Genomic DNA, 25,202 nt, shown 5'->3' with positions numbered 1-25,202 from the left:
GGACTTAATCTGGGATGTAGGGTGGATTCCCTTAATGGAATATGCCTGTGTGTAACTTTGTTCAACATGGGAAGGCTGATACCTGAGCAGCCACCACATAGTCCTTTAGATGAGGACAGAGGGGCCAGTTCTGACTGAAACTGAACAACACATACCTAAAGAACTCAGTGTGTTCTAATTTTTAATTATGCTTCTGCACAAAATTATCAATGGCCCAAGATACAGATATTGAAAACTGGATGTTTATTTTATACGCACACTATAAAGATGAAACTACAAGCAGAAATTTCCTGACAAAAATAAGTGGTGTGTTTACCATGAATTATGCAGCGAAGTACACAATTTACTTAGGAACATTCTCACACAGACACTTAGGTAAAGGATATCTCTACCAAAACACAATAGGCTCTAGACTTTATTTTTCTTTTTTTCCCTTTTAAAAAAAACAGAAGAAGAAGTCCATAGGCAGTTTACAGATTGGTAACATTTAATTACAAAAAATGGTCTCAATTTAAAAACAACAAAATTGGTTTTCAATTCATTTTCTGTGTGTGTGGTCAGTGGAAGAGATGGAGAAAAAGTGAATCGACTTGCAGTTTTATCTCCTGGCATGGGGCAAAATCACAAGGCACCATACACAGGCCTGCCTGGTGTAGCAACGGTACCATTGCACTCATTAATAGAAGAAATCTTTTTTACTTTGTACCCATTGCTCATACATGGACAGTAGTTTCCAGTAAAGTGGTTAGCAGCGCAGACTCCCTTAATTCCCAATGGTAACATTCGAATACAATGCAGCCAGACCTATTTCCACATTCAATAAAGAAAGCAACAAACAGGCAGGGATCTTGTCCACACCCTTATTTGTCAAATAGATGCAATACACCCAACCATTTAACAATGAAACACTAGAACAGTATGGACCAGGAATAAGTAACACATACTTAACACACACTCTGGGATGTCACCATTTCCTGCGGCAGCACCTACAAGCGTGAGGAGATAATGATATTTACATACCGCCATCTACCCAAGGCTCACCTAATAGTCTGCAGTATTTGCCTCACACTGAGCTCAGTAAATGCCTGTATGAATAACTTCCTAACACACAACCTGGAGTGGAGTTACACAGTCCAGAAAGGGAATGATGCTGTTCAGGAGTTAGTTACCCTGTGAGGATGTAACAAGGTGCCACTAGTCAAGTAACTCAGTAACTGGATTTGACAACTAGCTGGTTTTCCATAGTAGCAGAGAACTGCAGGCACATATTCTCAGGACAGGCAAGCTTCCTGTGAACGACATGAGAAGTCTTTCTCTCTCGCTCGCTCTTACACACACACACACAGAGTTCTAGATTCAACAGTCCACATTCACATCTCCAAAATTCACCTCCTGACCATGTGCTTTTGATATACTCTACAGATTATCTGTGAAAGATCAACTTGAACAGTATAATGGGATAACAATAGTTTTAATGATGAAGGCAGAGTATGTTCAGAAACATATGCTCATCGTGAATTACACGATTGCACATACAAAAAGTTACTCGCATTATGTCAAAATAATGAAAAGATTAAGTATCATCTGACATCAGAACAAATGAATACACTCAGAACTCAGTGCACTGGCTGCTAAAATGGAAGATCAGCCAGAACCAAATCATGACGGACGGGTTTCTCGGTCTCTAGAAAACCTGAACCATATTTAGCTATCAGTTTAACAAAATTGGGTGTGTCACATGACTGTCAGGAACACAAAATGATTCACTTTCACCCACTCTCCACTGCCAATGTTTCCATTTTTCGTCTCACAACAACACAGGATACAATATTAACAGGGGGGCCAGAGAGAAGGTAAAACCTTTCAAGTCTTTGGAAAGTCGATAACTTTACTACTTCTGGCCGACAGATGGTGATGCCTTCTCTAATGATTTGACAACTTATTAAAGGCCCCTTACTCATATTTGTGATATGCCTTAACAAAAAATATTTTTAAAATCAAAACTTGCATAGCTAATGTTTCTAAGGCTTCTATCAATTAATATTTATCTCATATGGCAATTCGTGCTAGGTAGGTGTCTTGGGATTTATGGAAAATTAATAAAGACAAAAATAAATAACTATTTGAAGTTAGCTTCAGTGCAGATCAGAATGATACACCATTAGATCAAACCACATTCTGGCTCCTTTGATCCTACTGGTAAATTGTTTAGAGTTGTTTCAAAGAACAGCAACAGATACATTTATCCTGAGTGCTCACATTCAGAAAGCAGACTTAGTTTCGTAGGACCGTGGTTCAGTTATCTGCCAGAAAAGAGGGACTGTGAATGCCGTGGTTGTAAGAAGAGAGATTACCGTGGAAACTGAACAACCGGGGCAGAATTGGTGCATGGGCCAATTTCCAAGTCACCTCTGCTTTAATGGCAGTGTGTAAATGGTAAATTTTAGAAGTGGAGGGTCAAGGTCAGCATAAACAATGTTATTTTTAAATTCAGTCAGTTCCCAGGCTGTGCACAACAGCCACTTGTCTCAAGTTCCACTAAACCGCAAGAATGTACCTTGGCCAGTGCAAGGTTTCAGTCACTGCCTAGGACTAACCCATTCAGATGATTTTTAAAACATTAAAAAGTCTTGCATGTGCTGAATGTAATTACCAACTAAATCAAAGTTTAGTGTTACAGCTCATTGTCAAATATTCTTCCTATGGTCATCGCAGGTCACTTATTGATAAATGCCAATTAAGTAGGGAATTGACTGCTACTAGTGCGCACAGCATGTCTGTGGCATATACTGTGAATTAGAGTCCGGGGGGGGGGGGGGGGGATGAGGGAGGCAGAATTCTTTTGAATGAAAAAAATGTGAAGGATAAAACGCTTTAAACTAAAATCCAGGTTAAAATGGGGGTTCAATGAAGTTAGGCTTCCAATTTGCAGTCTAAGTCACTACAAAGGGGCACTGTGTATAGTCATTTATTTAGTTTTGAGTGGGCTACACAATATCAACTACAGCCGCAAATTTCCCCCATGTCATCTCTCATTAACTTCTCTGAGAAGTACAAGCACTGAGTTATGGCTGAAACTAGCAAGACATAACCCAGGTGGAAGTGTACCAAACAACAGTAAACTGTAATCAGTAGCATTTAGAGCCATTAATCTAAGGAATGAAAGCTATGGCACTGTAGAAATATACAAAAATATCTTAAATTTAAGATAAGCTGTTGGTTAATCAGATCCCCCTCCAGATCTTGAACTGGGTCAAGACTAGTGGTAGATGATTCCAACATGGCCAACTGTTATCCGTTGCATCATGTTTTAACCCCTGGAGCCAGAATATTTTTGGTCTATGTTGGTCCAAATGTCAGCTGAACTTTGGTCAGAATTATCAGCTCTGTTTCCATTTCCTTCCAAAACATATGCACTTTAGTTATGCTTGTGATAATAAATACCCAAGTTCATAAATAAGTTAAAGGTGTAATTTACTCCCAAGGAAAAAAGAAGCAATACCAAAGTTGGCTTTAAATTTTAAACCAAACCTCAAATTGAAATTTCTAAAAGTTGTCTTGTTTAATACTTCTGTATTTCAGGAATTGTCTGAACTTGACCCAGATGATGCAATTCACTACAGATATCCTACTGAGTCACAGTTCATACATTCCTCCTGCTGTACCAGTGCTGGTAAAACAAATATTCTGCATTAAACATCAACAGCAGTGCTTTAACACAAGTGTCCTCCCCCTTTACAGCCAAGGAGGAACTTTGCCTAACAGTTAACAGCACTACATAAATCCAATCTGAGAAAAGATCAAGTATCCAAAGTACTTTTGAATTTCAACTTTAACATTTCTGTAGGGACAAGATCTGGTTCATGGTAACCCACAGAACTCAAACAAGATGTCTGAGATCAAACTCAGTGCCATCTTCCACATTTAGGAAACAGCAAAAGATCCCCCTACAGGTTTTCAGATTAAAACGTAGCAGACATGGTCCTCTCAGATAATTCTCCACACTTCCGAGTTTTCTCCCCGTCGTGTTTTGCACGGGTTTTTGACTGACTCAGAACTGGGAATGTGAGGCAGGAAAGCCATTTTTTAACCTTCTTTCAGATCCAAGGGGCTGAAACAACTGCAAGAGACCATTTGGCCCTGTAGATTAGGCACAGAGCCTGTTAGGATCTCATCTACTTGGCTCAGTTTCTCACTGCCTGATGCATTCCTCTACTTAGCCCTCAAGGGCTAGTATCCAGTCAACTCTTTGAACAAATTCTGTCCGGTCACAGCTTGCTGCCTCACCATCTCCCCAAACCATGGAATTCTCATTCGTAATCTGAGGAAACCGCTCCTCCAATCCAGCGGTACCATTCCAACTTAATACTGATGATTTTCTTCCTCCCATTACTTGCTTGCTGAAAATATGCACTGCTCGCAGGGCAGATACACTCATATCAAAGCTTTAAAACACAGAAGGATCGATGAATGTGTTATCAAATTTACGTGACACTGCCTTTCACCTGTGAAAGTCCCTTTTAAAAAAAACTCTTCCCTTTAACCAATTAAATATTGCTTTGCCTCTTTAAACAAACTCGCCCACAGAAAACAACTGCACTTCTCTGTTCATACCAGATTTTCTCATGCACAGGCAAAAACTTCTTCCAGGAAAGAAACAGAAAAAAAAAATCCAGCGCAAAGTTTTATTTAAAAAATATGAAAAACTTGGCCAATAATTTAAAAAAAAATCTAAAAAAGCAACATTTACAATATGGTGGTCGTCGGCCATAAAATTCGGGAGAGTGACACGTTTATTTATTTATTTACTTTAAAAAGATTTGGATAACAGCCTTGTCCCTTCTGGGTTGGTCACCCCAAGTTACTGCTTGTGACTTCAATGACATCGTCATCGGAATTGCCCGTGGCATCCAGCCCCTGAGGCGGGTCCATTGGTGCAGCCGTGGTGCCGAGGAGCTCCTGAGCTGAGTAGCCGGAAGATGACGAAGGCGGCACAAAGACTCTGCTGGGTTGCTCTGCACTGGCTGGCAGACTGTTGGTGAGTAGGGGTACAGGATACGGAGCGAACATGCGGGGCTCATTCAGCGGAGTCTGGGTGAAGGGGTGAGGGAGGCCAGGAAGGAGGCCCCCAGGCACCGCTGAGGTCGGGCTGAGCATAAAGGGCACTGCGGCACCGGTCGCTGAGGTAGGGGCGGTAGGGCCGGAGGTGCTAGCAGCAAGACGTGGGTCAGTAGTCATGGGGAACATCAGCCGTGTGTCCCCCAGCAAGCCAGGCAGAGTGTAGTAGGGGCTCCCTGCACCATACAGGGGGTTCAAGAGAGTCGGGCAATTACCAGGCAGGCCAGGTATCTCAGGACTCAGGCCGACAGATGAAAGGTTAAACCCAGTGGGGAAGGAGTAGCTCTGCACCGGCATCGAGTGCCTTTGCTTCCAGGTGCGGTCCTCCAGAGAAGGCGAGAAAGACTTCCGCTTGCCACCCTTCACGTCAGACCCAAATGCAGCAGCGCTCCAGTCAGCATAGCGGCTCGTAGGTGGCATGTTCAAGGCCGCAGGGCGGGCCGAGGCGGGGCTGCTGACAGCCAGCAGCTGCTCCGAGGGCTGGGCTGGTCTCAGTTTGGGGTGATTGCTCTGCGTGTTGGCGACGGTCCCGGGCCGGTCTCCAGACTCTCTAGCGGCAGCTGCCTCGGCGTAGCGCTGGAGTTCGCTTATTATCTCTGGGCTGTCCGGGGAAAGAGGCCGTGCAATCTCTTCTGGGGAAAGGCCCTTCTGCGACTGATCTGGGGAGGAGGAACTATGACCTTTGTGGCCGGTTACATTAAGGGCAACTCCCTGGGAGCCTGGAAAGAATCAAACAAAAAAAAGCAGAACTGGTCAAAACAATTAAGTTTAAAGACTGCTCCTCACTGTAAAAGATGATAAGACACATAGATAGAGACGACAGCCAGTGACTTCTTCCCAGGATGGAAATGGCTAATACAAGAGGGCAAAATTTTAACGTCATTAGAAGGAGTATAGGGGGATGTCAAAGGTTTTTTTTAAAACAGAACACAAGAATGTCCTGCCGTGGTGGTGGTAGAAGCAGATACATTAAGAAGCATTTAGATGGGCACATGGATGATAGAAAAATAAAGAGCAATGCAGGAAGAAAGTGTTAGACTGATCTTCAGAAGGTTAAATTATTGGCACAACATTATTGCTGAAAGGCCTGTACCGTGCTGTAATATTCTGAATCCTTCAGACTGCACCCAGGTTGAAGACTCTTTGGAACAGGCCCACAATATTATGCCAAACCAATTAAGCTAATGACACAGAACTAAACTAATCCTTTCTGCTTGCATGTGGTCCACACCCATCCATTCATTACGTACTCAAATCTGTCTCCAGCACCACCACCACCCACAGCAGCACAGACTGTGGGGGAAAAAACTTGTTCTGCACATCTCCTTTGAACATCCCCGCTCACCTTAAATGCGTATTCTCTCGTACAAGACATTTCACTCCTGGTAACTTTTGTCTCCCCTCAGCCCATGTCACGCCAGAGAAAACAACTCCAATTTGTTCAACTTCTCCTTACAGCACTTGCCCTCTAATCCAGACAGCATCCTGGTGAACCCTCATCCTCATTAATCTCCATTTGCTCCCTCTCCACCCATCTTTATCCACATCAACCTCACTCTCCCACCTGTTCACAGTTCCAATGCACAATGACAATTAACAAATCCAATTCTGAAGTCTCTCAAATTCCTCCAGCCTTGCTCCATATTACCAATCCTTACATCTGTGCTCTTTGTTTCCATCAAACCATAAACTGTCACAATGTTTTGTAGGAACTTCTTGTGTCCTTATTGGCAATTCGTTAAAACAGCAATTGCACACCTGATTGAAAAGTAGCAAAGAATGTCTTGAAAGTCACCTGTATTTTGTAAATAGAACAAATACTCCATGCTCCTCAAATTTAAAAAGTCCCTAAAATCTTCCTTAATAACTACATGAAGTGCCTTCAATTAAAACAATGCTTCATTTTATCTGCCAGATGACTCAATGGGCAAATTACCACACTTGGAGTAATGTGTTCATTTCTGGTCACCTTATTATAGGAAGTAGGTGGAAGCCTTAGAGAGGGTGCAGATGAGATTTACCAGGAATCTGCCTGGATTAGAGAGCATGTTTTATGAGGATAGGTTCAGCAAGCGAGGGCTTTTCTCTTTGGAGTGAAGGAGGATAAGAAGTGACTTGTTAGAGGTTGTACAAAATAATATGAAGCATAGATCGAGTGGATAGCCAGAGACTTTTTCCCAAGGCAGAAATGGCTAATATGAAGGGGCATGAATTTAAAGTGCTAGGAGTGTAGTATAGGGATGATGTCAGAGGTAGGATTTTTTTAATACAGAGAATGTTAGGTGTATGGGACTCCCTGCCAGGGTGGTGATAGAGACAGACCCATTAGGGACATTTAGGAAATTCTTAGATGGCACATGGATTGGCTATGTAGGAGGGAAGGGTTAGATTGATTGTTGGCACATGATGGGCCAAAAGGCCTCTACTGTGCTGCATTGTTTTATGTTCTGTTCTCCTCTGAACTGAACCATTCCCAACATTATTTTCCTTGTCACCGAATTCAAATATCCCTTCCCAGCTGTGAAAAAATGGAGCTCACCTCAGGGTTCCTGTCTTCTTCTCACATTCAGAACCAGAGCTTATCAGCCTTTCATTTATGAAAACTAATAAAATTAGTTTTCTTTCTAATTTTGATGACAATAGCCAAACCTGAGCCATGCTGGTTGAATTAGAGACAAGGCTGTACAGACCAAGAGCAACTGACAGAGATGCTGGAGGAATCTCAGTATGTCAGTCTGCATCAATGGAGGGAAATTGACAGTCTCCCTTTTGGAGTAGCAACCATTTAAGTGAACTGTGCATTACTCTCCATAGATGCTGCCTGACCCACTGAGTTTGTTGCTCAAAATTCCAGCATCTGTAGTCTTCTCTACTGTAAACATCAAGCCTCGTTACTCAAAGAAGCCCATATATTTGTCCCAATAGTACAGACTCGTTAATGTCATTGTGACCCCAGGTACGTCGCCGCTCTTTGGTTAGGTGAGTGTGCACATATCCTTTCAATTCTGAGCTTGGCCATTAGGTAGTTTACTCAGCTGGGTCCAGAGATACTCACCAGATGCCACTGCATGGTTTCCCTCTGTGACCTTAGGTTTATTGCCCATGCGCACTGCAAAGATCCTTCCATCACATGTGCGAATGTACATCCCTAAGAGAAAGAAAGGCACTGGAGTATTTTAAGAAGCAAACAATCAAAATTACTTCAGCACATCTTCAAGATTTTGGAAATTTGCTTCTGTGAAATAAACTAAAATCAAGGACTATGCTGATAATGGCAAGTTGTGCCTCTAGTCTTTCTTGGTCTCAGTTCAAAGCTCAGGAAGTTCAAAGTAAATTTATTATCAAAGTACATATATGTCACCATATGCAACCCTGAGATTCATATTCTTGAAGGCATTTACAGTAGAACAAGGAAATTAATGTAGAACTACACTTAAAGAACAATGGACAAACAACCAATGTGCAAAAGACTGAGTAAATACAAGTAAGTAAATAATGCTGAGAACATGAGTTGTAGTCACGTTGAGCCTCCTTTGCCACTTGCATCTGGACTTCCTGCTTTTTGTACACTTGTAACGCTCACGGGACTGGGAAAGTTGTAAAACCAACCACACAAAATTCAGGCTGACACTTCAACACCATTAACAGGAAACACTCTCTATTGAAGATGCTATCTTTGGACTGTGAAGTTAAGGACTAATTCTGCTTTAGGAATTACTTATGAGCCTATTCATTTTTTCAAAAAACACACTACGATGTGTTAGAATGATATGTTGAAGTTGTATAAGACATTAGCGAGACCAATTTGAAGTACGGTGTGCAGTTCTGGTCACCTACTTATTGAAAAGATATCAACAAGATTGAAAGAGTACAGAGAAAATTTACAAGAGTAATGCATGGATTTGAGGACCTGAGTATATAGGGAAAGGTTGAATAGGTTAGGACTTTGTTCCTTGGAGTGTAGGAGAATGAGGGAACGTTTGATAGAGGTATACAAAATTATGAGCAGTATACTGTAGATTCGGTAAATACAAGCACGCTTTTCCCACAGTGATTGGGTGAGACTAGAACTAAAGGTCACAGGTGAAAGGTGAAATATTTAATAAGAATATGAGACAGAACTTCTTCAAAGGGTGGTGAGAGCGTGGAATGAGCTACCTGCGAAAGTAGAGAAGCTTGATTTCAATATGTAAGAGAATTTGGATAAGTAAATGGATGGGAGTGGTATGGAGGGCTATGGTCCAGGTGAGGGTTATGGGACTAGGCAGATTAATAGTTTGGCACAGACTAGATGGGCCAAAGGACCCTTTCTGTGCTATAGCGTGCTATGACTTGGGCATAAGCAACAAAATGACAAAGAACAAATAATCTACTTTAGTGTCTAGTTAAGGGACAATTAATAACCTGGGATCACATCAAAGCTGTTCTTTGAAATTGCATTATTATATCTTTTATGCCACTTCAGTTAGGGATGCTGCTTCTGTTTATAATCTCATTTGATCTTTGGTAATACTCCAACCTGTAAATTTAGTAAAACTTTGAAAGGTAGGTAGGCAGAAGGGACTGGGTGTCTCTGTCGGAAGAAAGAGGTGAGATGATGTAGAATCCTTGTAGATAGAATTAAGGGTAAAAAGACTGATAGGAGTTATGTACGGGACTCCAAACAGTAGTCAGAATGTGGGATATAAATACCAATGGGAAATTGAAAAGGCATGTAATAAGGGCCATGTTACGATAGAGATGGGGATTTCAATATACAGGTAGCTTGAGAAAATCAGGTTGATGCTGGATCCCAAGACTGGGATGTTGCTGAATGCCTACAAGATGGCTTTTTAGAACAGCTTGAGGTTGAGCCCACTTGGGGAAAGACAATTCTGGATTGGGTGTTGTGTAGTGAACCAGAATTGATTAGGGAGTTTAAGGTAAAGGAACCATCAGAAACCAAGATATGATGAAATTCACCCTGCAGTTTGAGAGGGAGATTATAAAGTCAGATGTAAGAGCCTTACAGTGAAATAAAGGAAACTAGAGGCATGGGAGAGGAACAGGTTAAGACCGATTGGAAGAGGACACTAGCAGGGAAGACAGCAGAAAAGCAAAGGCTGGAGTTTCTGGGGGCAATTAAGACACAAGTACATCCCAAAGATGTATTCTAAAGGGAGGATGAGGCAACCAAGGCTGAGAGAAGCATAAAAGCATGAAAGCAGGTGTATGGTATAATACAGCAAAAATTAGTGGGAAGTTAGAGAATTGGGAAGCTTTTAAAAACCAACAGAGGGCAACTAAAAAACCATAAGGAGAGAAAAGATGAAATATGAAGGTAAGAAAGCCAATAACATCAAATAGGATAATTTTTTCAAATATTTAAAGAGAAACAAGGCGAGAGTAGATATTGGTCTGCTGGAAAATGACGCTGGAGAGGTAGTATTGGAGGACAAAGAAATGGCAGATGAACCTAATAAGTATTTTGCATCAGTCTTCACTGTGGAAGACACCAGCAGTAAGCCAGAAATTCAAGAGCATCAGGGGCTGAAGTAAGTGTAGTTGCTATCACTAAGAAGGTGCATGTGGAGCTGAAGGTAGGTAAGTCACCTGGACCAGAAGAACTACGTCCCAGGGTTCTGAAAGAGGTAACTGAAGAGATTGTGGAAGCATTAGTAATGATCTTTCAAGAACCATTAGATCATGGAATGGTTCTGGAGGATTTTAAAATTTCTAATGTTGCTCCACTCTTTCGGAAGGGAGGGAGGCAGAAGAAAGTAAATTATAGACCAGTTAGACTGACTTCAGCAGTGTCTAAGGTGATGGGCAGCACGGTAGTGTAGTGGCTAGCACAACATTTTACAGTACAGATGAGTTCAATTCCTCCTGCTGCCTGTAAGGAGTTTATACGTTCTCCGCTCTGGTTTCCTCCCACAGTTCAAACATGTAGCGGTTTGTAGATTAATTGTTCATTGTAAGTTGTACCATGATTAGGCTCGGATTAAATTGGGAGATTGCTGCATGGTGTGGCTCAAAGGGCTTATTCTGCACTGCATCTCAATCAATACGTTACTAAGGGTGAGGTTTTGGGATACTTGGAGGTGTATGATAAAGTAGGCCAAAGTCAGCATGGTTTCCTTAAGGGGTTATCTTGCATGACAGATCTGTTGGAATTCTTTAAGGAAATAACAGACAGGATAGGCAAAGAAGAGTCAGAGGATATTGTTTAATTATCAGAAGGCCTTTGATAAGGTACATGCACATTAGGCTGCTTAACAAGTGCCATGGTAGTACAGAAAAGATACTAGCAAAGATGGAAACTAGGCTGACTGGCAGGAGACAAGAAATGGGAATAAAGGGGACCTGTTCTGGTTGGCTGTCAGTGACCAGTTAATATTGGAACTGCTTCTTTCACGTTATACATCAACAATTTGGATGACAGAATGATAGCTTTACTATCAAGTTTGCAGATGAAATGAAGATAAGTGGAGAGAGAGGTAGCGTTGCGGAAACAGAGTCTGAAGAAGGAATGGACAACAGATGGTTTAACGCATAGGAAAGCGTATGGTCATGTACTTTGGTAGAAAGAATAAAGGTGTAGACTATTTTTAAGTGGAGAAAATTCAAGGACACATCCTTGTGCAGGATTCCCTAGAGGTTACCTTGCAGGTTGAGTCAGTGGTAAGGAAGGCAACTGCAATACTAACATTCATTTCGAGAGGTCTAGAATACAAGCGCAAAATGTAACGTTGAGGCTTTAAAAGGAATTGGCAGACCATATTTGGGAGTATTGAGAGTAGTTTGGACCCTAAAACAGAAAGGATGTGCTGGCATTGGAGAGGGCCCAGAGGAGGTTCATGAGAATGATGCCAGGAATGAAAGGGTTAACAAATGAGGAACATTTGATGTCTCTGGGCCTGTACTCGCTGGAATTTAGAAGAATGAGGGGGTATCTCATTGAAAGCTATCAAACGTTGAAAGATCTAGATAGAGTGGATATGGAAAGGATATTTCCCACAGTGGGTGAGCCTCAGAATAAAGGTACATCCATTATGAACAGAGTTAAGGAAGAATTCCTTCAGCAAGAGGGTGGTGAATCTGTGAAATTCGTTGCCACTGACGGCTGTGGAGGCCAAGTCATTGAGTATATTTAAAGCGGAGGTTGATAAAGGGCATGAAAGGTTACAGGAAAAGACTAAGAGCTGAGGAATAATAAATCAGCCACAATGACTGGTGAAGCAGACTCGATGGGCTAGGTGGCCTAATTCTGCTCTTATGTCTTATGGTCTTATGAAAAGGAACATGAGCAGGAAAGTGATAGGTTAGAAACAAATTGCTTCCACAGAGAGAACTACCTTTGCTTCCCCTAATAACATGGATGCTTTCCCCAGCATTGATTCTCGCTTGGACATCAGTTGATGTATTTGTTCCAGGAATAATGATATCTGTAAAGAGATTGGAGAAAATAAATCACTAATGCTGAACTTATACTGAATTCATGATACAGGTGTTTGCCCACTTGTCCTACTGTATCTACATCAGTTGAAATAGGCCTAAGTTACCCACCATTCAAGCACTGATTAAATCTGGTAATGGTTACCACTGCTAACCCACTTCAGGGAGTTTCCAGCTCCCTACCACCTTTGGGGTAGAAAAAATCCTTCTCCACTCCCCTGCTAATTACAGTACATGTCTAGTATTTATGCATGCGTAATTGCCATGCATCCAGCAGAAATTAATATGAATTTAATAGAGGTATACAAAATTATGAGATGTATTGATAGGGGAAATACAAGAAGGCTATTTCCATTGAGGCTGGGTGAGACTAGAACTAGACGGTGAAAGATAAAATATTAAAGGGCAACAACTTCTCTCAGTGGGTTGTGAGAGTGTGTTATGAACTGTCAGTGGAGGTTTTGGATGCGAGTTTGATTACAATACTTAAGGGAAATTTGGATATATATACATAAATGGGAGGATTATGGAAGGCTGTGCTCTTGATGTACGGTGATGGGACTTGGCAGAATAATAGTTCAGCAAGAACTAGATGGCCGGAATGACCTACTTCTGAGCTGTAGTGCTCTACAATTCCAAAAATGTTAAATCAATTTGATAATGCTTTTCAAAACTAAAAATATATGTTTAAAGACATATTTAGTTCTTTTATGTTTATGTACAGGGGCAGAACAGTTGATCAGCAACAACATTCTCTGAAGAGCTAGCACTTCTTGTGATGGTGAGTACAGACATATTTGATTAGTTTTTGCTGTATTTTGTGAGTAATTCTAGTGCAATCAGCAAACTCTTTCCCCATAAATGCTAATTGCTCACAGTATATTGTAATTTTAATATGTTCCTCTTGTTTCTGGCCCTGCTAAAGGAACATATTCCTCGTAGTTATTCTATTTAAGCACTTCAAACTTATATAACTCAATTAGCCTTTTCTATTTCAATGAAGACAACCCTTGCCTATCTATCGTCATAGCTACAATTCTCTATTTCTGGCAGCATCTTCATAGAACTCTGAATCCTTCTTTGCACGTTCATATCCTTCCTGTATTGTGAAGAACAGCTTGCCATTACTCAAGCTGTGACTCATCTACTGCTGAGTTCAGTTCCAGTTTGCCCACCGAAGTTAATTAACTGATTTGTAATTGCTTGGTTTACATCTTCCTCCATAAAAAAAAAGATAAAATTCCTGGCTGTTATCATTTCAGAGGACCCGTCCTGGGTCCAGCACCTACGTGCAATTACAAGAAAGCATGACAGCGCCTTTACTCCCTTAGAAATTAGCAAAGATTAAGCATGACATCTAAAACTTTGATAAGCTTCTATAGATGTGTGATGGAGAGTATATCGACTGGTTACATCACAGCTGTTATGGAAACAGCAATATGCTTGAACGGAAAAGCCTACAAAAATTCATGGACACAGTCCAGTCGATCACAGATAAAGCCTTCCCCACCCACTGAGTAGATCTACAAGAAGGGCTATTGCAGGAAAGCAGCATCCATCATCAAGGACCTCCACCATCAAGTTCAGCAACAGTTATTACCCCTCAACCATCAGGGTCTTGAACCAGAAGGGATAACTTCACTTAACTTCATTCTCCCATTACCAAAATGTTCCCACAACTTATGTACTCACTTTCAAGGACTCTTCATCTCGTTTTTTATATTTATTGCCTGCTTACTTATTTATTTTATCATCATTATTTTTTATATTGTATTTGCATAGTTTGTTGTCTTTTGCACATTGGTTGTTTGTCTGTCCAGTTGGGTGTGGTCTTTTATTGATTGTATTGTGTTTCTTAAAAATTTTCTGTGTATACCCACAAGAAAATGAATCTCAGGGTTGTATATGATGACATATACATACTTTGATAATAAATTTACTTTGAACATTTTCTACAGTACTTAGCAGTCTTCAAATCACCTTGCACACCTCAGCAGCTAGAGAGGATTGAGGCTTTGTTCCCTAGATTTTTAAAAAACAATAACCAGGGATATAATTCCTGGCAATTTATCTTTCTTCAAGAATGATAAACACTTTAATATTTCCTAATTTACACATTTCTATTAACCATTAGTTAATATTTGACTTAATTATGACACTGACATCATTCTCCACTCTTGTGAAAAGAGTTTCAAAATATTTACTGAAAGCTTTAATCACATCCTCTCTCTACTTCAAATACAGCTCAACTTTCTAATCCCTAATAGGTCCCTTTCGAATCCAGTAATTAAGTAAGAGCAGTTTCAATTCTGTTTGCCAATTTGTAAAACTTCCTTTTTGCTTCAGTAATTTTAATGAAAGGGAGCATCATGTATATTCTCACACCACTGCCTTGGTCCTCCTGACCAAGTGGGCTGGGTCAGTATTTGGGACTTTGCCAGAGTCTATATTCTCCATCAGAAAGTGTGATTATCACTAATCCCCACCCACAATAAATCATTACTGTAAAAGAAAAAAATCATAACCATCTGCAGATGCTGGAAATCCAGAGTAGCACGCACAAAATGCTGGAGGAATGTAACAGTTCAGGCAGCAGTTATGGAGAGGTAAAAAGAGTCAACATTTTGGGCCAAGACCTTCATTAGGTCTTGGCTCATAACACTGACTTTTCACTGGCTTCCATAGATGCTACCTGACTTGCTGAGTTCATCAGCATTTTGTGTGTGTTATTGTAGAGGAAATAGTCAGGATAATACTCCATGTTGGGAATACTGGCAGGAACAAACTTCTAGTAGACAGTCTGGTGGGAATAATGTAAAGAAAGTTTCCCTCTCTGTACACCAACTGTTAGAATGGTGATTGAAGCCCACTTGTAGGAAATATAGTGATTCATTTATGTACAGCAAGGTCCCCAAATACTTCAGAAGGACAAAGACAATAACCCTCCCTAGTTTCTTTCAAAATAGCTATAAGATCTTTTACATCACACGAATGAAGAGACGAGACCAAAACTCAATATCTCATCTGGAAGACACCAACCCCAGTAGCACAGAACTTTTTCACTACTATATAGAAATGTCTGACTGGGCTGTACACAAGTTTCTGTGACTTGAATAAGTTCCAGAAGTTGAGGCTTAATGGCCAGAGCCAAGGTCTGTGAATCTCTGCAACTGCGAATCCATGGAGGCTGAAGAAGGCAGTCTGTCCTGGGGTTAGAGGACTGTGTAGGTGAGTGGGAAGGAGAAACGGCCCGTTTCACTGCTGTCACTTTGATGCTTGGTACGTTCTGTTTTGTCATGTTTGTTGTTGTCCTGTTGACCACACTTGCGGGCTGCCCCCAGCACATCCTTGAGAGTGCTGGTTGTTAACACAAATGACATATTTCACTGTAAGTTTCAATGTATATGTGATAAATTAATCTAAAGCTGAAGTCTAAAATCTTTTAATTCAAAATCCAAAGTTCAGCTGATCCATGGTTGACACTTAATAGTGGGTAGTAAAGCTGCTAAGGGCATCTATCCCACATCCCATCTATTCTTTGAATGTTGCTTTAACAGAAAGGCTGCCTTATTTCCATGGTTCAGAATGCCCACCTGTAGTAGTGACAATTTTCTGCACCACAACACCAGCCCGTTGAAGGTGACTGACGGGAAACATGGGACCAAATCCCGAACTAGGAATTCCCAATCCGCTTGGAACCTGCCGAGGCATCATGGGAATTGGTGTAGACTGTACAGGCCGAACACTGGCCACAGGTTTCTCGTCCAATCCCTTGACTGGGCCTCTCCTGCAAAAAGAAGAACCGTAACAAAAAATAACGCAAAGCAAACCCTGTACAGGTTCAAACAGCCTTCTGCTCAAGTAGCTTTTTGGGTTCATTTAAAAGTGATTTTTCAAAGCACAAGGTGAATTGTCAAATAGAGGTTAATATGGGGTATCAGTAAAATGAGACTGAAACTAGAGGTCATGGGTTAAAGATGAAAGGTGAAATGTTTAAGGGGAACATGAGGGCAATTTCTTCACTCAGAGTATGGTGACTGTGTGGAATAGGGTGCCAGCGCAAGTGGTGAATGCCTGTTTCCACTTTTCAGAGAAATCTGGATAGGTACATGGATGATGGGGCAATGGTCTGGGTGCAGATAGATAGGGCTAGGCAAAACAGATGGGCTGAAGGGCTTGTTTCTCTGCTGTAGTGTTCTATTACTCTAAGTTCCATTTTATAACGTCCTCGTGTGCCAACTCAGTTCTGAGCTTGTGCATGGGAAAAGGAGGATGCAGGAGAGGTACTTTCAACAGATAGTTAGAAACAGTTGTCACTTTTATTGTCATTTCGACCATAACTGCTGGTACAGTACATAGTAAAAATGAGACCACGTTTTTCAGGACCACGGTGTTACATGACACAGTACAAAAACTAGACTGAACTACGTAAAAAACAACAGAGAAAAAAAAAACACACAACAACTACTCTTTAACTAATAAACAGGACAACAGGGCAAGGTGTCAGGCCAGGCGCTGGGTATTGAGGAGTCTGATAGCTTGGGGGAAGTAACTGTTACATAGTCTGGTCATGAGAGCCCCAATGCTTTGGAGCCTTTTCCCAGACGGCAGGAGGGAGAAGAGATTGTATGAGGGATGCATGGGATTCTTCATAATGCTGTTTGCTTTGCCGATGCAGCGTGTAGTATAAATGTCTGTGATAGCGGGAAGGGAGACCCCGATGATCTTCTCAGCTGACCTCACTATCCGCTGCAGGGTCTTGCGATCTGAGATGGTGCAATTTCTGAACCAGGCAGTCATGCAGCTGCTCAGGATGCTCTCAGTACAACCCCTGTAGAATGGGATGAGGATAGGGAGGTGGGAGATGGACTTTCCTCAGCCTTCGCAGAAAGTAGAGACGCTGCTGGGCTTTCTTTGCTATGGAGCTGGTTTGAGGGACCAGGTGAGATTCTCCGCCAGGTGAACACCAAGAAATTTGGTGCTCTTAACGATCTCTACCAAGGAGCCGTCAATGTTCTGCAGGAAGTGGTCACTCCGTGCCCTCCTGAAGTCAACAACCATCTCTTTTGTTTTGTTCACATTAAGAAACAGGTTGTTGTCTCTGCACCAGTCTGTTAGCCGCTGCACCTCCTCTCTGTAAGCTGACTTGTTGTTCTTGCTGATGAGACCCACCACGGTCGTGTCATCGGCGAACTTGATGACGTGGTTCGAGCTGTGTGCTGCAGCAGTCGTGGGTCAGCAGAGTGAACATCAGTGGACTGAGCACACAGCCCAGGGGGGCCCCCGTGATGGTGTTGGAGATGCTGCTCCCAATCCGGACTGACTGAGATCTCCCAGTCAGGAAGTCTAGGATCCAGTTGCAGAGGGAGGTGTTCAGGCCCAGTAGGCTCAGCTTTCCAATCAGTTTCTGAGGGATGACTGTGTTGAGTGCTGAACTGAAGTCTATGAACAGCATCCGAACGTATGTGTCTTTTTGATCCAGGTGGGTTAGGGCCAGGTGGAGGGTGATGGCAATGGCGTCATCTGTTGAGACGGTACACAAACTGCAGGAGGTCCAGTGAGGGGGGCAGCAGTGTCTTGATATGCCTCATGACGAGCCGCTCAAAACACTTCATGATGATGGATGTGAGTGCGACGGGACAGTAGTCATTCAGGTAGGACACTGAAGACTTCTTCGGCACAGGGACGATGGTGGCGGCCTTGAAGCACGTTGGAACAGTGGCGCTGCTCAGGGAGATGTTGAAAATATCAGTGAGAACATCTGCTAGCTTGTCTGCAAATCCTCTGAGCACTCTACCAGGAATGTTGTTTGGTCCAGCAGCCTTCCGTGGGTTGACCCAGCACAGGGTTCTTCTCACGTTGGCCACGGTGAGACACAGCACCTGGTCATTTGTAGGAGGGGTGGACTTCCTCGCCGCCACGTCATTTTCCGCCTCAAAACGGGCATAGAAGTTATTCAATGCATCTGGGAGGGAGGCATCACCTGCAGAGTCAGGTGATGTCCTGTAATTGGTGATGTTCTGGATGCCCTTCCGCATGTGCTGTGTGTCACTGCTGTCCTGGAAGTGGCTGTGGATTCGCTGGGCGTGTGCACGCTTTGCCCCTCTGATGGCCTGGGACAGTTTGGCCCTTGCTGTTGTTAAAGCTGCCTTGTCACCTGCTCTGAAGGCGGAGTCGCGGGTCCTCAGCAGTGCACACACCTCCGCGGTCATCCATGGCTTCTGGTTGGCACGTATAGTGATGGTCTTGGACAGAGTAACGTCATCTTGCTGATGTAGCTGGTCACTGATGCCATGTACTCCTCTAAGTTGGTAGAGTCGCCATCGGTTGCAGCCTCCCTGAACCTGTGCCAGTCACTGTGTTCAAGGCAGTCTTGAAGAGCAGAGATGGCTCCTGCTGGCCAAGTTTTCACCTGCTTCTGAACTGGTCTGGAGCGCCTGACAAGCGGTCTGTATGCTGGGATTAGCGGAACAGAGATGTGGTCTGAGAAACTGAGGTGGGAAAGTAAGACTGATCAGATCCTAGACAGTTATATTCTGCCAAAATTAACATCCATAAAATGACACTGTGAAGACATTGCACCAACAATATTTTGTAAGTAGCACACGATGAAATACCTAACTTTGCTTAGCATTGTTCTAGATAACAGGCTGTAGCATGACCTCAGCACAATAGCTACATTTCAGACTCACACGCTCCCTCTTTTGCACACACGAGGCCACTCAGGGCCCACAGGCTTTTACGTACCAATGCCGCTGGCTAAAGATGGGGATGTTGGTAAGGCTCTGGTCACTAGCTGGGTAATACTGGGCATAGGATGGTCTAGTGTATGGGACTGACGCTCTCTTCTCATCCTCATAACTTTTCTTTGCAGCTTTCTTCTCTGCCTTGGTCAGCTTGTACTCTTTGCGGTCCATTAGCAGGGATTCGTGCTGGAAGGGAGACTGAGGAAAGACGCACTGGTTAGATTTGCCAGAACAATGACCTTGGTGTAAGGGATCAGAGAATAAATGCTTAGGGGCCAATTCTCCATCAGTTGTTGTGCTGAGTCTCAGAGAGGAGTGTGACCCCAGGTTTAAACAGAGTGAAAACTGTCATCATAAAAGGATGATAAAATTAGGTTTACATCCTACAAGTAAACAAATGGCTCATTCAGTGCTTGAATTTAGCCAGCAGTTAAACAGATAAGAAAGCAAACCGATGACTTTATTTCCTCAGAAGGATGAGGAAATTTGGTATGTCTCCTGTGACTCCCATCAATTTTGACAGCTGCACCCTAGAAAGCATCTTATCCAGATATATCACAGCTTGGTACAGCAACTGCTCTGCCCAAGACTTCAAGAAATTGCAGAAAATTGTGGACACAGCCCAGTCCATTAAATAGATCAGCCCCTCATCCACCCACTCCATCTATGCTTCCCACTGGCTTGGCAAAGAAAGCCAAATTATCAAGGACCCCTTTCCCATTGACGGAAGGTACAAAAATTGGAAAGAGTGTACCACCAGGCTCTAGGACAGCTTCTATCTCATTGACACAAGACTCTTGAAAAGCCTTCTTATATACTAAAAGATGAATTCTTCATCTCCCACTTTTACTTTTGGTGATCCTCACTTGCACTTTCTCTGCAACTGTAACACTTTACTCTGCATTCTTTTTACCTTTTACTACTTCAATGTACTTACATCTGTGCAGATGGCATGGAAACAAAAGCTTTTCACTGTATCTCAGTGCATTAATAATAAACCAATCCTAATTAAGGGCTATATAACCTACTTGTTTACCCCTCCTTGGCTCAGCAAGGAGACCAACTGCCCTCACATAATTAATGAACACAGCAAAGACCAGCAATTAGCCGTTCTTACCTACATGGCTCAGTTAGACTATGCATTCAACCTAAAAAGCTATAAAGCTAGTTTTACACAGGAAAGATGGTGGTGAACTTGGACTCATAGCTGGGTGAAGTTGACATACCTTGGTGACGAGATGTTTATGCTTTGCACATGCTCTGTGTATCACTTCATCACATAATTTATCTGTCTCAAAGTTTGCCTCTGCTGAAACAGGCTCCTCCTCCACAAAATGCAGGAGAGATTCCACTTCCTTCCGGGTGAAATTAAGCATTGGGTTTAGATCATCAATAACACGGTCTAGGAAGTAAAGAACAAACAATTACTGCTCATTTAGCTTAATTTTTTGTTAGTTATATGGAGTAATTGAGATGAGAGACTGAGGATGACTACATTCACAGCTAATCCTAAATTCCACACAATAATCAAGTAATAGAAAGAAAAAACACTTCCATTTAGAGTCTTTCACAACTTCAGTTTGTAACTAACAATTTAAAACTAACTTTGAAAAGGTGACCATTGTGACACAGCAAATTAAGGCAATTTGCAATTTTAACACAAGTTTCTACAAATAAGTAAAATGGCTCAATCAATTCCCCATGTCTCAGAATCATACAACAGGCAAACATGCTCTTAGACTGATTAGTCGATGCTGACAACCAAGCACCCATTTACTCTAACCCTATATAAATCCCAATTCATCCATGTGACATTCCAGTGGGCAATTAACCTAAAGAACCACACACCTACAGCATGTGGGAGGCAACTGAAGCATCTGGAGGAAACTCATATCACAGGGAGAAACGTGCAAACTCCACTCAGACAGCACTGGAGGTCAGGATTGAACACGTCTCTGGCACTAAAGATGAGAGCAACTGGGGAAAAAAAACACTTTATGTACATCAAAACATTGAAATGCACGGTGAAATGCTGTGTTTTGAGTCAATGATCAACACAGTCCAAGGATTGTGCTGGGGGCAGCCTGCAAGTATCACCATACTTCTGGCACCAACATAGTATGCCCACAAACTCACTACCCTCTACTCATCTTTGGAATGTGGGATGAAACCAGAGCACCCAGAGGAAACCCACACAGTCACGGGAAAACGTAGACACTCCTTACAGGAAGTGGATTGAATAAGACACCAAAAGAACATCCTTTCAAATAATACTGTGACGTACTTTTAAATCCACCTTCGGGTTGGATGGAGCCCAAGTTTGATGTTTCAGCTAAGCAACTTGAAATTATGTTTGATGATTTTGGGAGATAAATAACTATTAAAAGCAAGAGATCACAGATCCAACTATGAGAATACAATTAATTTCCTCCCATCAGCTCTCTGCTTCCTGATACATCAACAGGGCTAGCCTGGACTCATAGCCAGGAAGTTTGGGGAACCAGTTATACTGCAGCAGGGCATGTAGAGCCTTACTATGAATGTGACTCAGCAAGAACTTGATTCTGACATTGGATATGTTAAACAAAAGTAAAGTTCTGTTGCCCAGCACTAAAATTCCTTGAAGACAGCAAATTTCCAATAAAAAAAAACGCACAGTGGAAGAATGAAAAGCCACTGGATTCGATCTGAGTTCTGAATCTGAGAGTCAGAATACTGTGGTCATAATCTATGTCCTATGGCACCATGCACTGGAGAATAATCATGAGAATATACCCTTTTTAAATTCTATGGACTTTAATCTCAGTTGACTCAAAAACAGTGAGGATGTTGGAAGTCTGCAATAAAAATAAACATCAGGTTTGGCAATGTCACAAGAGAACAGCAGAAATAACATTTCACACCCTCTATCAAAATGACTTGTTGATTTTTCCAAGCCAGCTGAAAAACCTAGCTCCCTTACCAGACATGCCCTGCTTGGAGATTTGCCGGTCATAGATCTTTTTCTCAAGTGTGTAGTCAGATACCAGCCGGTAAATATAACAAGGCTTCCTTTGACCATAGCGGTACACACGGCATACGGCCTGAGCATCATGACAAGGGTTCCAGGATGCATCAAACACAACCACTCGATTTGCTCCAACCAGGTTGATTCCCAAGCACCCAGCTCTGCGAAGAAATGGAACAGCCAGTCAGATGCCACTGCCAAACTTAGGTCGATTCAAGGAGCGGTATCTCAGAAAGACAGTGTCCATTATTAAGGACCTACAGCACCCAGGACCTGCCCTTTTCTCACTGTTACCATCAGGAAGGAGGTACAGAAGCTTGAAGGCACACACTCAGCGATTCAGGAACAGCTTCTTCGCCTCTGCCACCTGATTCTTAAATGGACATTGAACCCATGAACACTACCTCACTTTTTTTTATACTGTTTCTGTTTTTGCATGATTTTTAATCTATTCTATAAGTATATCTATTCAGTATATGTATACTGTAATTGATCTACTTATTTATTATTGTTAGCTTTTTTTCTATATTATGTATTGCATTGAAATGCTGCTGCTAAGTTAACAAATTTCACGACACATGCTGGTGATAATAAACCTGATTCTGATTACTAAATTGTGTCAACTAAGGCAAGAAGTGAAAATTGGGAAGAATAGACAGATGAATTCAACTGTAGTTTGGTGATACAAGTTTGAGTTTAAAATTCAGACTGGGAGGAATTCCATAGTACTTCTACCTACAGATTATCATTTTACACCATGTTCATGGTGCACAGTGTAAAAGAACAGGGTCTCCCCAATTTATACTTCACAGCTTCCTATAACATAGCTGAGCCTACACCAGATCTTGGAGCAATCCCATCCTCCCACCTTTCCTCCCTCGTAAAACATTCTCAAACTCAGGCATGGTAACTTCCTCATTCTCCTTTCATCCATCTGCACTTGAAGTAATTTACAGGAGCCAGTTATCATGAGTCCCAGGGATGCAGAAGGAAACCCAATCACCCAGGGAACATTACACAATAGGGAATATATGCAGAGCCACACACACAGTGCCCAAGGTCTGTATTGGACCTGGGTCACTGTAGCACTGAAACAGATACACCATCTGTAACACCATCGTACTATTTATGAGACAATGACACCCAAAAATCTATAATAGTCTTCAAGGAGTCTGTAAAATTGGATTACCTAATTAGGTAATGGCATCACAAAGGATTTGACTCCAGCTGAAAGCTTTTAGTTCTTCTAAAACTGGATATACAATACGTGAAAGAGTCTTTGCCCAAAACGTCAACTGTAAATTCTTTTCCATAGATGCTGCCTGACCTACTGAGTTCATCCAGCATTTTGTGGCTGTTGCTCTAGATTTCCTGCATCTGTAGAAACTCTTGTGTGTACAATACATACATTGTATGCTTTGAAGACATCATATTGGACTCAGCAATCAACAGTGGCCTGCAGTCTGCCAGGAGCCACACCTATAGTACTGTGCACATGTATTAGGCACATGTAAAAAAAATTCTGTAAAGCAAAGATGCTTTCAAAAACAGTGAAAGTAAAAGTCTCCAAATATCAAAAATTTACTGTAAACAGCAGCAAACAGTTAAAAAAATAAACCAAATCAATATTTGGTGTGACCACCCTTTGCCTTTAAAACTGCCTCAATTCTCTTAGGTACACTGTCGTGCATTTTTATGAGAAAATTGGCTGGTAGGTTGTTCCAGGCATCTTGGAGAACTTGTCACAGTTCTTCTGCAGACTTTAGCTGTCTTGCTTGCTTCAGTCTCTCCAGGTAATGCCAGACAGCCTCAAGGATGTTGAGATCAGGGCTCTGTGGAGGCCATGCCACTTGAAACTATGTCTAAAATCCAGGGTGCCTACGACTTTTTGACAATACTGTACACTTTATGAATGTTGCACTGTGTGGTTGCCTAAGGCTGTCAGGAAGTATGGAATGGCTAGACTGACCTTCGAGTAAGTTAAAATTTTGGCACAACATTGTGGACATTGTGTACCACGCTGTAATGTTCTATGTGCGGTTCAATCACCAGAGAACAATGCAGAGAACACAGCAGAGAACACAGCAGAGAACAATGTATATTCAAGGGGAATGATACTGATTGCAAGTTTTAGTGGGACTGGTTCATGAGGGGCTGTTTTGATCTGTTCTATAGGATCCAATGCACATCTTTAACAGTAGGGACAGTGATGGGGAGGGGAGGGAGGGATATAAAATCAGAGTACAGGAGAAAATATAGAATTCTGATGTTATTAAGAGTAAGAGGTCTACAAGGTCTCAGGAAGATCTGGAGATGATCAAGCACAAATACATTTTCAGCACTAGTCAGAATGAAGTAGATGATTCTAAGGGGATGAAATGGGTAAGAAGGATGTGCAATTTAAAGCCAGAAAGCAGACTAGTAAAAGGACAGCTCCCAAGATATGTAGCTGGTGAGAGGCAAGGAATCCTGAACAAGTTGCTGGATGTACTTCATTGGCCCACAAAGCAAACCCAGACACAGTGTAAACTTCCACTCCCTCTCAAGTTATGACTAAACAGACTCAATGGCTTGATTATTATTACAGAAATGGAACCCAGTATAGCCTTCTGCTGCGGTAGCCCATCCTCTTCAAGGTTCAATGTGTTATGCATTTACAGATGATCTTCTGCACACCACTGTTGTAAAGCATGGTTATTTGAGCTACTGTTGCGTTACTGTCAGCTTGAACCAGGCTGGCTGTTCCCCTCTGACCTCTCTCATTAACAAATCATTTTCACCCACAGAGCTGCCATAAACTGTTTTTTTTTTGTTTTTCTGCACTGATCTCTCTAAACTCTAGATATTGTTGCACATGAAAATCCCAAGAGATCACCAGTTTGATATAGACAATA

The 25,202-nt window shown here is 42.0% G+C and overlaps 1 protein-coding gene across 2 annotated transcripts in view; it reads right to left on the bottom strand.

The window, feature by feature from the left end:
- Positions 1–228: 228 nt before the first annotated feature.
- rad54l2 (RAD54 like 2) overlaps positions 229–25,202 on the bottom strand; it is a 202,173-nt gene continuing 177,199 nt past the window's right edge. The window contains exons 17-23 of one of the 2 annotated variants that reach the window (XM_059944447.1): positions 22,264–22,469; positions 20,528–20,703; positions 19,303–19,499; positions 16,149–16,342; positions 12,456–12,545; positions 8,174–8,266; positions 229–5,837 (exon numbers count right to left, since the gene is read on the bottom strand). In XM_059944447.1, the coding sequence (XP_059800430.1) occupies positions 4,852–5,837; positions 8,174–8,266; positions 12,456–12,545; positions 16,149–16,342; positions 19,303–19,499; positions 20,528–20,703; positions 22,264–22,469 (1,942 nt within the window). In that variant the 3' untranslated portion in view covers positions 229–4,851. The remainder of the gene's footprint in view (positions 5,838–8,173; positions 8,267–12,455; positions 12,546–16,148; positions 16,343–19,302; positions 19,500–20,527; positions 20,704–22,263; positions 22,470–25,202) is intronic. The other variant, XM_059944448.1, reaches the window with a different exon arrangement.

This window comes from Hypanus sabinus, chromosome 19, assembly GCF_030144855.1.
Source record: "Hypanus sabinus isolate sHypSab1 chromosome 19, sHypSab1.hap1, whole genome shotgun sequence".
Lineage (NCBI taxonomy): Eukaryota > Metazoa > Chordata > Chondrichthyes > Myliobatiformes > Dasyatidae > Hypanus > Hypanus sabinus.
The sequence above is the reverse complement of the archived record's forward strand: the minus strand, read 5'-3'. Positions and strand labels throughout refer to the sequence as shown.